Here is a 16,010-nt window from a genome sequence, read left to right on the forward strand (position 1 = left end):
TTAATTTTTTATCTTCCCACTTCCCTCCTTATTTCTTCTACTCAAAAAATCCTATTACTGTGTAGTAATAAACAAGTGTTTTATTTATTTCAGAACTGAGCATCATTTCCCACAAATAAAATATGCACTTGATATATTATTTCAGGGTGGAAGCTTTGTCTATTTATATCCCTTTGGTACAACTATAATTATAGTATTTTTTAAACGTAATAGGTTGTTGCTAAGTCCTTTCGCTTTCCATCATATTTGTTTGAAAGTGCTTGATATTCTCATCCCTGATAAAAATTTAATACAAGTATTCACATGTTAATAGTTTCCAGTCTCTTATACAGTGTATTAGCTTATTGAAGTAAAGCCTTAAGTTGCTCAGATTTCTCAGTGGTCTAGGAAAAGGGCAGTTCTATCTTTAGTGTCAGTTTCTTTCCCCTAAATGGTTAATCCATCTGATCTTCAGATGCCTTCCAGTTTTCAAGCTCTGTCTATGCTTTTTTATTTTGACTTCTTCTTTACTGAATATACTCCTAAAATAAATAATCTATACTGACTATAGCACTTTAAACTTCTGATACTTTGACCCATTAAAATCAAATACTACTATGTATTGTTATTATAGTTATAGTATAAGCAACAATTCTCCATATCATTTCAAACATGCTTTGAAAGCAAAATTTTAATCCTAAGATGCAAGGGGGAAAGTACATCAATCACTGTAATACAAAACATATTGAAACACATTTAAAATCCATGAGCAATTTTAAAAGGGAAACAAAAATTCAAGCTAATTGTCAATTCTGAAAATTTTTCATGAAAAATGATATAAATTTAAAACACTAAAGGAAACAGATGTAATGAAATATCAGTCATCACTAACACTACTGAAAACATTCTGAGAAGATACAAGTCTGCTTCTTTTAGATATATACCATGGTAAAAGTAAAATTCATCCTTATTTACAGTATCTTATTTTATTACTTATTAATCTGTAATATCAAAGTAAACTACATAATTTGATTCAAATAGGGTCCTGAATGACATTTGTAAAATGAAGCTATGTGTCAGCAACTGACACAGAGTAAATCTGACAGAAAATATACGTAGGGATAATAGTATTTAATTTTATAAGTTAAACCTACTGAATCTAAATAATCTGTAGCATGGATCCTTCCTACTAGTATCTAGTATGCAGTTATTGGTAATATGAGATGCTGAGAATTATAAAACCAATAGTTTAAAATTATGTTTAAGAACAGTTACATAAAATTCATTAAGGTAATACTTTCTCAAAGCATTTTTAGCCAGTACATGTTTTTCTTTTATGCACATAATTTGTTTGTAAAACAAGTTAGAATAAAATGCCAAAATTCCTCCCACTCACAAATACTCAATAAAAGAACTTTTGATAAAAGCCCAATAAAATAACTTTAACATAATAATGCATTATACATTCTTTATGCGGAGATATTTCTGATCAGTTATTGACCAATTTAAGAGCATGTGAAGGGAAATGTCTAACCAATATTAGGTAGTTTTACTAGTTTTATATTAATTATATTAAGCAAAAGTATTATACCAATTTCTAATGAATCACCTAACTACATTTCTCTATCTATATTTATTTATATATAGCAAACTATCCTGCTCACTCGGCATACTGCATATACATCTCAGTGAATAAAATCTTTTAAGCTATATTTCTGCTTTCCACAATCACGCATTACTGTGGCACACAGTAAGCACAGTAAATACTCTGCCCTTGTTTTTTTGCAGAAGAAATTAATTTTTATTCTATAAATTCATGTTATTAATGTTAACATAATTACCTACAGCACATGATTACATAGCATTGAAATATTAGAATTCAAAGAGAAATAAAATTACTAAAATAAGTAATTTTTAATGAGGGACACTATGATACCTTTTATTAGAGAGCCTAAAAGATTTCATCAAGCAATTTAAGACTATTATCATATTAGCATTTCCCTTTATGGAAATCTTAGGGTCTACATAATGAGGTCTTACAGCAAGGTCCTTTTTGTACTTCTTTAATTGTTCTTTTTATGGACAACAATGACAAAGGAAACCTGTAGCTAACATATCAAGTTCTTCCTATCTCCTTCAATTTTTATAAAATCTAAAGAACACAGCTCCATACCTGATTCCATTCATGCCAGTGGCAACATGGTATATATACACCTTAAGTCTTTACCAAATATAGTCTGAAAGTTCCTAATGTGTAAGTTTCTCTCCCTGAAAACAAACTTTCGTCCTTTACAAAATGAAGTATGACACTGCCTTTAATAAGAATGCATAATTGGAGATGGCCCCTGAAAATAAGAGATTATGAATGCTAATGCTCCCCTCTTAGTTCTAAGTCAAAACTGAACTTAATCTTTTGTAGTAACAAATTCTAATAGTATCCACCCTTTAAATAGTGTAATAAGGCTCATGCTTATCTGTCCACCTCTTTATCCTTCCACTATAAACAGAGTCAGATCACTTATATTTTTTCTTTAAAAAGCACAACTAGACATATACATACAAGTTCTACATTGGTTTTTGAGTAGTACGGGTCTTAACTGTTTTTTTCCCCCTCTATAGGTCATTGGTTTGAAACATTTAAAAGGGTCCCTAAGTTCTGCTAATATGGTATTGCCTTAAGGTATAAAATCTACAGTTTAAATGTATAGTGTTACTACAAAAATTTTAGCAAAATTATACAGTATTTGGTAAAATATATCAAAAGCTAAAGAAGCTGAACCATTACTAAATGCATAAGATGAAGAATAATGGAGTCGGTATGTGTATTTTAGAAAATACTCTCTAAGGTAAAACAGGAAAATAGTGTAACAGTGGTAAAGAGATCTAGGGAAAATCAACAAACTATTTTACTTGTCCTAGTGTTTTTCATGTTTTAATATCTTTTGTTTTGGTTTTATTATTTTACCGATTTTTCTTCACCTTTCCAAATATTCTTAGATTATGATGAGTGGTAAATACATGCAGAGACAACTTTAAAGGGAAATGTAATATTATTTAGCTTTAAGCCATATGTGCCAGTAGAGAACTCAGAAGAGAATAAGATGTATTCAAAATTTTTTGACTGGGGCATGAAATTACCTTACAAAGCAAAGTAGAAATATCAATAAAATTCAATATATATGTCAAATTATTAGATAATGGATTATCCTTTATGTATGTATGTATATGTCACAATGGACCTTAAAATTCAGTTTCATAACTTAGAATTATAACTTTCTCAACCTAGATTTATAAAGTACTCAAGTATATCTATGTTATCTTCAGCTAAAATCAGTTATGGGAAAAAAAGCCTAAACAGTAGTTTCAATTCCTGCCCATTTCTAATTTAGGCAAATTTTAAAAAATTCATTACCAAGTTGTACATGTTTGGTACCGGGTTAAAGAATAATGATGTCACCTTATTCTATAAAATGATTAAATTAGGCAATCATTATATACATTTTTAGAAATAATATATATATCAAGTTTCAAGCACAATGTTTGGCACTTAGCTGTCTCCTAACAAGTGAAAGTTACCATGAGTTGCTAAATTTAACCAATATGACAAATAACTAAACAATTCTTTTCCGTACGTACTATTTTAAGTCTTTTTTAAAATACTAATTTCCTAATACTAGATCTGTAAACTAAAGTCACAGTTCAGAAAGGTACTTTGAAATCATACATAATAAAAACAATTCCACCTAACATCAAAAGCAAAAAAAATCATAAGGAAGCAAAAGTCAAAAATTTCAAAATTTCTAAGACAATTACACCAAGAACTTGCCCAAAACCTTCTCTGAAGATCATATAAGCTGATCTTCAGCATTTTAAAACAGCAGCAAATTTATAATATTAAGGAGATGTGATTTGGAATTAATGTCATCTGCAATGTAAATAAACATGGTAGCTAAATTTTGTACCTTCCTCTGCTCTTGCACCTTCATGATCAGTCATTCTAGTAGAGGCTGACCTAGACTGATTTATGATTCCTGAAGGGATGAGGGGCAGCTCATCATCTCCCAGATCAGCTATCGTGTCGTAGAGTTTTGTCCTGTTGACCCCTGTAAATTAATGTCAGCAGTAGAGGTTCATTTAACAGCTACCGCTTGACTTGCTAGCACCCTTAAAAACCAACTTATTACCAAAACAGGCTATTTTTAAGTTGCAGTTATTAAAGACCTCATCTAATCAAAGATGTCTTCAATTTTCCATATCAACCCCCCCACGAAAATATGGAAATAATTTTTATATTTAAAATATTTCCTATTTCTGAGGAGATATATATATATATATATATATAAATAAGAGATACACACACAAAATTGAGCTTTTTATTACTCAAAGTTCTGTAAGCTCAGACACAGAAGATATCATTAAAACAAAAAATTTTGGTATTTAAGTTAACATTTAACAGTGTAAAGAATAAAACAGGTTTTCCAACTTAATCCACTATTTAAAAATGTTAACAAAGAAATAAGTAAAAATGATTTTTATGAGGGTGCAACAAACATTTAACTTTCCCTGTGTTTATGTGGATATTTTCCTGCTATAGTCACACAAACCTGTCATTAACAAATCAACTCCAATTTTCCTCAAATGTTTTTTCTCTTTTCCCAAATTTGAAAAATCTGATTTACCCATGAGTTCTCAGTTTCTCATCACAGTATGAAAAGTTAATCGCAGGCCATAAGCTTAAGGAGAGAATTTCAACTGGTACATGGATAATTTAGGCCAAAATATGCAAAGCTCAGGACCATCTAGTATCATGGGATCTCTTTAACTATGAATGTCAGAAATGACAAGAGAATCATTTCTCTTATGTATTTTGAAAGAAAATAGTTTTTAAAAGAAAATGCTTTATAGTCAACATATAAGTGAAACAATTAGGCAAATCCAAGGCCACACAATAAGACTGTATTTACTAACATTAATACTGATGGACTAATTAAGACTATATAATCACTAAATTTTACTACAGCTATTAGAATATTAGCAATTCCAAAGGAACTACCATTCATCTATGTATCCCTAGCAGAATGCCAGGTAGTACAATGGTAAGACTTAATGAAATAGGTGGAATCTTACACATTTATTACCTTTATTTTTTCTTTTCATTTATTAACTATTTCACAGCAATCCCTAACTTTTTAGAAATGCTTAAGTAACTCTTTCTGGATACAATGTGTCAAGTAGTCTGAATTTTCTAAAGTATATAATGGAGAAACTCAGTTACTACCTGAGGATTTTCTCCCTGACAAAGTTACTAAATAAATTCTCTAGTAAATGAAAAACTGCTAACTGGATGTCTAACCATCAGTGAAAGTCAACATGAAAGAAAATAAATGTTATCCTTTCTCACAAAATAGCTTTCCTTTATAACTTTCTCACTTATGAGTACCAACACCACTGATTTGATTTCTGTTCTTCAAATTCTGTAACTACATCCTAAGAATTCCTTTTCAGCTTATTAAGTGGAGATGAAGGAGAATCTGTTTTGAAAAAAAAAAAAACCCTCCTTTTATCTGCTCTTCAGATTCTTCAGATCAGTCTCTTTCTTGCTGTTGACTTTATTCTACGCAATGCTTTCATTCTTACAAATTACTGCAGAGGGTTCCTAATTGGTTTTCGTATCTCCCAACTCCTTTTTCTTTCCATCATATTTGAATACTTTGGGTAGATTAGTTTTCCAAAATCATCACATTGATCTTATCACTCCTTACTCTGAAATCACAAGCAGCACGTCAACACTCTTTGAATCAAAGCTAACTAAAATCCTGTACTTAACCCTGCATGTGCTTCATGATGGTCCTATCCAATCTCATCTTTTAGTGCTACATAATACAGATCTCCCTAATTTTCAAGTCAGAGCAGTTTCCCTATAGTATATTCACCAGGGTTTCTTCTACCGTATTTTTATCATATCTGTCTTTACCTATTCCCCAGAAAGGTGAGAATACTTTCTGAACCTACTTCCATCTCCTCCATGAGGCTTTTGTTGATCTTACTCTGCTCACTCTAATTATACTTATGTAAACCATAAACTTTTACTTCATTAGATACTACTTATAAATAATTTCACATGATAAATATAATAAAGACAAGAAAAAGTTTTATCATTACAGATACCATCAAGTCACATCTTCCTGAACACATGGAGTAGGAAATATGGAAGAAAAGGAAAACAGGAAGCAACATGAAATTTAATGTTCACGTTAGAGGAAACACTGACCCAAACAGAGCACCCTGGCCAGGCAGCACAGTAACCACTTGTATGAGTTATTTTACAACAGGAGGCCCTGTAGGGAACATGGAACTAACAAGCCACCACCAACTGGAAGAACTTGGAAAAGATCAAAAGGAGACGCCAGTCCTTATGTCCTACCAACCTTCTAGAATCTTCCTTGCTGAAATCCATCTTGGCTGAGTGATGCTCAGGCCATCAGAAATGACCTTGTGTCAGAGACTGGCCAGAGACAACCCGAAAACTAATTCCACCACTAAAAAACCCGGGACTATCAGCCATGTGGCAGAGCAGTCCTCCTGGGTTCCCATGCCTTTCTGTGCTCCAGCCAGGGGCCCCTTTCCAATAACATCTCATGCTCTGTGAGCATGTGTGTCTCTTCTGACAATTCATCCTAAGTACTAGACAAGAGTCCACTCTTGGGCCTGAGGAAGGGATCACCCTTCCTGCAACATTCCAACAAAGGTTCCCAAATCATATAATTATTATTACTTTTTTTGTTTTGTATACTATAACCAAACATTAGTTTCTGTGTGGCACAGTGGCAAGTTTAGGAAAAAGATGGAATTATCCCTGCTTTAATTCTAGTTTCTCAAAAATTGCTAAAAGATGAAAGCAGATTTCTTAACCAGAAGTTAACAGTCTTATCTAGCCCCTGTCATGTAGAACATCTTTCAACTAACAGCACATTTAATGCTCCTTTTTTCTTTCTAAATCTAATATTCTAAATACAATAATTCTAACAAATGCAATTTCAGATAAAAGTTTCGAAGTCTGATTTGCAACAAGAAAACTGTAATGGTATTAGTGTAATAAATCATACATAATGTTATCAAAATGTTCAATGGCATAACTGAAGACAACTCACTAAGGATTAAACAAAAATTGATTCTCAATTACTACTCTATAATCTATAGAGGAAATACTCTTCCTAATTTTAACAGCAAGAAAAGCTGTTCTTCTACCACTATGAATTATACAATAACCCATCTACCTCGTAACCACAGCCATCAAATCTATACCAATGCACAATCCTCTGAATAGATTCTAGGAGAATGAAAAACAGTATGCTGTGTAAAAGCCAAACTGTGGATAGACTGACAACTGCTGCTGTTAGCGTTTTTAAATTCACACTCACAAATATACACACTCTTGACATGAAATTTATCTTTCCATTACTCTGTTATTATAAATAAACAGGATTTTTTTTAAATGGAATCTAACATTTTCCCTTCTCAAATATGCCTCCCTTTGTTAATCTGCCTTATATTCTGAAATGAAGCAGGCAATCTGGCAAAGGTTTAGGTTTATTTTAGAATAAAAGGGTTTAGTTATATCATGTTTGCTAGATTTGTTATATGTTCTATCACCTAATTGAAAGAAAGTTTTTATATGACAACTGTCATCTTAAAAAAAAAATGACATCACAGTATTAAGGAAAAACTAGGTTAGCTGCAAAGTGATTCTGCAGCTTAAAAATGTGTACTGACTGAAAACAGTGTCAAATTGATACTTTCTTCCCCTTGTCAAAATGCTTCAATTATTTTCTTGGGGGAGGAAAAAAAAAAGAGAAACCAAGTTGAAGAACTGAATGGTCTGTTTTAACAGTGTGAAACTGGAGCCAGAAATAGGAAACAACTGCATCTCTTACCTGAAAGTAATATTCCTTAATATGAAACAACTGTTTGTCTTTGATTTGACACAGGATACTGAATGGTTTTATGAACTCCTTATACTCTCTCCAAAATAGAGGCAGCTTAATCATCATAGTCACCTTATAATATGTGTCAAGGTGCTTTTATAGGCCTATTGAAAGTTACTGATACAAAATAATTTCTCTTTAAATGTTCTAAAATGCCTAATATAAAGATATTTGTACTTAAGTCATACTCTACAAAAATTTCATTCCCTCTTGAAAGTCTGTTAATCCTGAACCTGGAGTAGCAAAAGACAAATACTAATATCAAACTAAAAAAAGAAGAAGAAGAAAAAAAAGGAAAACTAGAAAATTATCCAGGGATACTTATAATTTGTATTAAAAGAAATAATGAAAAAGTTTTCCAATGTATGATAACCAAGTCAGAAGATGTACAGCTATTCAGTAACAAGAATAAAGTAAAGAAGGGGAATGACAAATCTTATTCTACACATGGAAGACAGGAAACTTAAGATAAATAAGAACAATTAAGACAAATTCATGGACCAAGACTCAGATCTGTAAACATACATATTTCAGAATGTGAACCTTTGAAATGGAGATCTTTCCCTATCTTTGAAATGGGAAAAGCATATAAATCTTTTGAAGAAAGGATATGAAATAATCTAATCTTTATAAGCTACAATTTTATAAGTACAAAATAGTATAGGAGTAACAAAAAGCAAGAATAAGAGCATTTATCAAAGGAAAACATATTATAATCCATAATTTAAACCTTCCACGTTGAAAAAACTGAAACAAATATCGAAGTCTTAAAAAGATTATTACCTCCTCCTTCATATTCTAAATAAAGGTTCCAAACTTCAGATGTTTTACCCTTATTTCAGCTGCTATACACACTGTGATTTGTTACTGATTTACATGCTTTTACTTATACATGAAATACAGCAAAAAAAGAGACACCACAGAAAGCTAGAAAAGTCCTATCAAAGATTTTAACAAAAGATTAACTCAGAACTCCCCTTCACTTTCTTCCCCAATTACAGAAAGCTTAGAACATATTTAAAGATGACAGAAAACAAAGTTTTAGATTTGATAATAGTATTGTATCAGTTAATTCCCTCATTTCCACCATTGTACTGTGGTCACATAAGAGAATGCATTTGTGGTAAGGTAACTGATGCTTTTGAACTGTGGTGTTGGAGAAGACTCTTGAGAGTCCCTTGGACTGCAAGGAGATCCAACCAGTCCATTCTAAAGGATATCAACCCTGGGATTTCTTTGGAGGGAATGATGCTAAAGCTGAAACTCCAGTACTGTGGCCACCTCATGCGAAGAGTTGACTCATTGGAAAAGACTCTGATGCTGGGAGGGATTGGGGGCAGGAGGAGAAGGGGAGGACAGAGGATGAGATGGCTGGATGGCATCACCGACTCGATGGATGTGAGTCTGGGTGAACTCCTGGAGTTGGTGATGGACAGGGAGGCCTGGTGTGCTGCAGTTCATGGGGTTGCAAAGAGTCGGACAAGACTGAGTGACTGAACTGACCAAACTCACACTGAAGTATCTAAGGAACAACATGTCTACTACTTACTCAGTTTTCTGAAGTGTTCAAAATAATAAAAGTACATATTTAAAGAGACAAGAGGATGAAGCAAATGTAGTAAAATTTTAACATTTAAAGAAATTGTGTGAAAGTGCATGAAATTCTTATAACTTTTCCTTAAGTTTGAAGTTATGTCAAAAGAAAATGTTACAAGGAAAAGGAAGCTTAACTCTTCTGAAGCTTGAGACCAAAATAACTGTAACAAGTCTCTTTAGTTTCATGGTCTTCATCTTTAGAAATACTAATTGAAAAAGCGTATGTCAGAAAGAAATTAATACTGAATTGTGTTTACAGTCCAAGGCAAGGCTGTTCACTGTTAAGTCATTCCTTTTGCCTAAGGTAGGAAAAAAGAAGGGTGAAATGGAGTGAACAAGCTGCTGTTAAGTCGCTTCAGTCGTGTCTGACTCTTCTGTGTGACCCCATAGATGGCAGCCCACCAGGCTCCCCCATCCCTGGGATTCTCCAGGCAAGAACACTGGAGTGGGTTGCCATTTCCTTCTCCAATGCATGAAAGTGAAAAGTGAAAGTGAAGTAGCTCAGTGAACAAGCTGGAAGACAGATAAACATTACGTACCTGGATTCTGATTTCAGAACCCTTTCCATTTAAGAGTCAAATCATGGTTGAGACTTTACAAAGTTAAAAGGCTGGCATTCTTGCCACTTTTCCCCATTTAAAAAAAAAAAAAAAGGCATTTAGATTGGATTACATCTGCTGAATTCACGTGCTAAAGTTAAGCAAATAATTTTCTTCTAAGAAGCTGGAAAAATCTGTAGAAACTGAGTGCTATGATCCAAAAGGTATGACTAACTCACACTTTGGAATAAAGGAAAAAAAGAAAAGGCTACAGTTTATAAATCAGTCTAACTTATTATACAAAGCCACATCTGGGAAAACATCAGAAAATCCAATGAAAACAGATAATAAAAATGCTAAGTAAATTTCATGAATTCAATCTTTTCATGAAAAACTGTATCTTAGCACTAATATGGTATTCCACCTAGATTAAGACCTAAATTTACTACCCACAAATTTAAAGAAAAATTTAAAAGAAAAATCCTCAGCAGGGATTCAAAGCCAACATTTTTACAGTGAACTCTATGTTTAAGAGTAGAAAGTTTTTAACTAATTCACAAAGAAGTGTAAAAAGAAACAATTATTTCAAAATTATTCATTCCTGAGACACTGTTGGAAATCTCATCTTTTTATCTACATAAATGGGTAACCTTAAAAGCACTGGTGTTCACAGAAACACTAAAAATGAGAAACAATCTAATGGATTAACTAATGGAGGCTAGAATAAATCCACAAAATGCAATACTATCTAACCAGTCAAACTTGTCATCTAATCTAATGAATATTAAGGAAAAATGAGTTAAAAACAATGATATTCTTGTTGCAAATTGTTAAAGGAGGTTTATGTATAAAAACATTCAGAAAAAGCTGGAAGAATATATGCCAAATATAATTTCTGAGTTATTGAACTGCAAGTGATTTTTACTTTTTTGTGTCTCTATATAATACTTACATTAAGCATATATTACTTCTATGGCTATTTAAACAAAGTTATGGCTATTTAAACAAAGTTAGCTCATTTTACGGAGAAGGCAATGGCACCCTACTCCAGTACTCTTGCCTGGAAAATCCCATGGATGGAGGAGCCTGGTAGGCTGCAGTCCATGGGGTTGCTAAGAGTCAGACACGACTAAGCGACTTCACTTTCACTTTTCACTTTCATGCACTGGAGAAGGAAATGGCAACCCACTCCGGTGTTCTTGCCTGGAGAATCCCAGGGATGGGGGAGCCTGGTGGGCTGCCATCTATGGGGTCACACAGAGTCGGACACGACTGAAGTGACTTAGCAGCAGCAGCAGCAGCTCATTTTAAAACAGACACAAAATAAAAATTAAAGGGGATTGGTTGAATAACACGGTGCACATTTTGATAAGAAAACCTCAGGGCATGAATCTGAGGTCGCCAGCTCCTGATTTAATCACAGTAGTTCCCTTTTACCCATTTCTCATATCAGGTTCTGAAATATTCTGTTTGACAACAGGGTAGATTTGTTTAAAGAAAGTTAAACAAATGAAAATGTTAAACAAGTTATTGTTTAACAATGTTAATGTTAAAGTTAATGTTTAAAATGTTAAAGTTGAACAATTGAAAATGTTGTATGGCAAAATATTTATTGACATGAAAGGATATTTTCTGTGAATTGTTAGCTGAGTAGGCAAATAACAAAACTGTATATTATGATCCTACTAAATAAAATTAATTAAAATTGTATGAGAATTTTAGACTTTAGTTTCAGTTTATCAGTTTCTAACAGTTCTTAAACAGGTATTTTTTTCAATAAAAAACAATTTTAGAAAAATGTAAAACCTAAAAGAAAAAAAACCTTAAGTTGACTTATATCTTCTTTCTAAACCTCAAAAAGAAATGGACATACCTTGGAGATGTTGAGGGTTCAGTCACAATAAAACGAGTCACACAAATTTTTTTGGTTTCCTAATGCATATAAAAGTTATGTGTTGGGACTTCCCTGGTGGTCTAGTGGCTGAAACTCTTCGCTCCCAAGGCAGAGGGCCTGGGTTTGATCCCTGATCAGGGAACTAGATCCTGCATGCTGGAACTAAAAATCCCACATACCGCAAGGAAGAATGAACATCGCACATGTAAGACCTGGTGCAGCCAAAAACAAATAAATACTTAAAAAAAAGTTATGTGTACACTATAATGTACCAAGTATGCAATAGCATTACACCTTTAAAAAAAAGTACATGTCTTAATTAAAAATACTCTACTCATTAAAAAAAAGCAGGGTTGCCAGAAACCTTCAATTTATGTAAAAAACAAAACCAAACCAAAAACCCGGGTGGTTCAGTAGTAAAAAATCCTCCTGCCAATGCAGGAGACACAGATTCGATCCCTGAGTCGGGAAGATCCCCTGGAGAAGGACACGGCAACCCATTCCAGCATTCTTGCCTAGGACGTCCTGTGGACAGAGGAGCCTGGCAGGCTACAGTCCATGGGGTCACAAAAGTGTTGGACACGACTTAGCAACTAAACAGCAGCAACAGATAGAGATCTAAACATTCTATCAGGAAAAAAATGGGGTGTCTATATTTGAAATTAAAAGCAACACTACCTAACATTTTCTAAAGAAATCTTCAGCATGTAAGTCAGTTTATGAATAACATACACAAAATAAGTAACCTAATATTTAAGTAAATTACTTCATTTCTTTAAAAAAAAAATCTAAACCCTAAAATTCTAATGTCATGGCATCTATATTACAATGCTCAATCATGCAAAAGTATTTTTATACTCAACATGCATTAATTATATAGGGAAGAGATGTTAAAGCTGAAACACAGTCCCTGCCCAGCATTAAACATCTTTAAATACACTAAGCAATTCAATGTACAGTAAGAAATTTCTTAGAGAACAGTTTGTATTCACATGCAACAACATAAATTAGCATAGGGTTATAAAAGAAAAGTGCATAACAGGTAAAATTTCCAAAACTCCTTATTTTCCTCTACAAGACATTAAACCACTCAAAAACTGCTTTACTGGAGGAAATTTATACCCTTTTCCACTGCAACTGCCATTTCATACACTAATATTTCTGTCACCAGAGAAAGGAACGCAAAAGAATGTCTATATGGTTTTTGCCATTGTCATCTACTGTTTTCTCCTAGACACAGTCGAAAAAGTTAGACTAGAGGAATCAATGGCCAGCCAGTTCAAAATAATTTCAGTTTCTTCATTCAATATTTTTAGGTCTGAAGACGATTTTCACGTGGCTGTTCTTAAGCCTGATTCATAAAATGGAAATGAATTACTTCGTTGAGAGGTGCTGTAGCTAAATATATACTTTCAAAATACATTGGTCAAGATATTAATTGTGAAAAATATAACAAGGCACCCAAAGCTACTTAGCTATTAACCAAACAAACCCTACTGCCACCACTAGCTTACTCCCCAGACCTTACTCTACCAAAAATACTACCTAGGAGAGCTTTTTTTCTTTTGCTACTGTTATTGTTTGTGGTTGGCTTAAAAGCAGACAGTACAAACTATGGAAAGGGCTTTCCCATTCACTGTATTTCAGAATTCTAAGAAACTAAGAAATGTAACCTGGATAAGACCTAGTTACAGCAGTAATACTCTATCAAAAATAGAGAAATTTATACTTTCTTCCTTTTAAACAAATTTCTATTATTTTTCATCTGAAGGCCAATATTCCTTAGAGTTCTGCAAACTTTTTAAAGTTTAAAATACAGACAAAAACCTTAAAATCTTTGCTTCATCCTTATCCATATATTTAAAATAATATCCCACTTGATTTTCCCATAATACCTCCTAAATTATATTCAAATAAATTTCAAATATACAACAGACAAAGTTTAAAGTTAGTTGCCCCTTGTATGAAACATAAAGAAGACAAAAAATCAGAATTGAAAAATTTTTTTTTCTCAAAGGTTGGAACACAAAAATTATAATAGAATCTGCACTTACTCTTCACCCCTTTCTTCCCCTTTCGTTCCTTCTTGTACTGTTCCTTCAGTTTACTTATTAGTCCCTGGTCTACATCCCAAACCTCAGTAGTTGGGGAGAGGTCATCTTTATCTACATGCAGCATATTATTAAAAGAAAAAAAATCAGCAGTTGGCAATGCAAGCTGTTGGCAATAAACTGTTATAGCTTTATATAATCATAATAAAAATGTACTGACAGTATATACTCAAAATACTTTAAAGGTGCAGTCTCAGTTTTGGTATTCACAAGTCAAACTCTGAAAGCCCATCTCATAAGTTTCTAAACATTAGTACTACAAACAATAGTTAAATGGTGCTTCACTTCTATGAATTACAAATTTGAAGGTTATTATTCTTGTGGTAACTGATATTTTTACAATGGACTGACATTAGAAATCTAATGTTACAAAAATTAGATCACTGCATCTTTATAAAAATGTTAATAAAAAATTATTCAGCCAGCATCATAAAAGCAAATGAATGAATTACATGCGAACTACTCAAAAAAGTGCAAGCTGGAAAGGTCAGTGCTGTTTTATTGATGAAAATATTCATGCACCTTCTGTCACATTGATTCTGCATGCACAAGATAACTGTACTAATGGAGAGGCATTCTAGTCCAATATAATACATACATGTAATTCGAAAATATGTCTCAAATAATCCATACAAAGCATTCAGAGAATCCCACCTCTGCCCCGACCCCATCCAAACAGTTCAACATCTCATTACCTTCTTCCATTGGTCTACAACTAAGATTAGCAAAAAAAAAAAAAAAAAACAAACAAAAAAAACTCAAATTCCACTGAAGAACTTTTTAAGAGTTGATATTTTTAGGGTAAGATAAAAGCAGTGACAAGCATGGAGAAGTGAAAACATACATCGCTGTACATCTGTTACAGATGGTACTTCAGCTATTTTAGCTGAATAAACAAATCCATATTTGTTTTAAGTAAATACCTGTACCTATAAAAAATTTACCCTATAGAATACTAGAGGAAAACAGCATTAAAAATAAAGCAAAACAAAAATATGTCTATTTGAATTATTTTAGATATTAAAGGCTTTTCCATCTTTTAAGTTTTAAACTGTTACTTCTTAAGTTTAAAGCTGTTATTTGGAAGTTTAACATTCTGTTAAAGATCAACGAAGAGTCAGTTTACATAACCCTGTTACTAAATAAAAATTATGCCAAAACACGTAAGCTAAGTCAATCAAGAAGACTGATATAAAAGGGAGATTTTAGAGAAAATACACTTTCACAATTTTTGATAACTTATTATATTTCTGGCTTATAAGACTTATAAACTCCATAGGCCTCAATGTACGGTGGACACAAAAAACATCTTTTTTCCTTATAGACAGTTATTTGTAGCAAACATAAAAGATCCTCATATTTAAATGGTACACAGGGTAATTCCTTGGCCGTTCAGTGGTTAGGACTTGGCGCTTTCACTGCCTGTAAAGTTTGATTCCTGGTCAGAATTAAGATTCTGCAAGCCTCTTAGGCGGAAAAAGAAAAAGGGTACCCAGAAATTCAGTTTTCTGTACCTTGGGGTACAGTTTTCTGTACCTACTAAAACAGCCATCATTTTCTACCTTATGGTACTATGATCTTAGGTAGTCAGTGTGTAAAAAGTTAAACTCAAAACTTTAATATGCTAACTTGAATTAGTTGAAACTAGGTTATCAAAGCCTAAAATCTACACATATGATTTTCAAATCTGCAAACTGTAATACTGTCGTAACACTGATTTAAAGAGAAATTTCACTTTTCCTGTACTCTACTCATGAATTTCCTGAAAACTATTTATATCAAGAATAGTTCTGTCAATTTATCTAATATGCTAAGAAAAATGTGATCTAAAGAATTAATTGCTTTATGCTCATTTTAATAAAGCTAGTAATTCTTATTTTTAAAAGGGACAAACTGACACATTTGG

General features: G+C 32.7%; 1 protein-coding gene across 4 annotated transcripts in view; it reads right to left on the minus strand.

Moving 5' to 3' along the window:
- Positions 1-16,010, minus strand: part of STRN3 (striatin 3) — a 107,370-nt gene that overhangs the window by 17,995 nt on the left and 73,365 nt on the right. The window contains exons 8-9 of one of the 4 annotated variants that reach the window (XM_070775982.1): positions 14,048-14,158; positions 3,942-4,082 (exon numbers count right to left, since the gene is read on the minus strand). The exons of 1 other annotated variant lie outside the window; for it this stretch is intronic. In XM_070775982.1, the coding sequence (XP_070632083.1) occupies positions 3,942-4,082; positions 14,048-14,158 (252 nt within the window). The remainder of the gene's footprint in view (positions 1-3,941; positions 4,083-14,047; positions 14,159-16,010) is intronic. 2 more of the 4 variants (XM_070775983.1, XM_070775984.1) reach the window with 2 other exon arrangements.

Source organism: Bos indicus, chromosome 21 (genome assembly GCF_029378745.1).
Source record: "Bos indicus isolate NIAB-ARS_2022 breed Sahiwal x Tharparkar chromosome 21, NIAB-ARS_B.indTharparkar_mat_pri_1.0, whole genome shotgun sequence".
Classification (NCBI taxonomy): Eukaryota; Metazoa; Chordata; class Mammalia; order Artiodactyla; family Bovidae; genus Bos; species Bos indicus.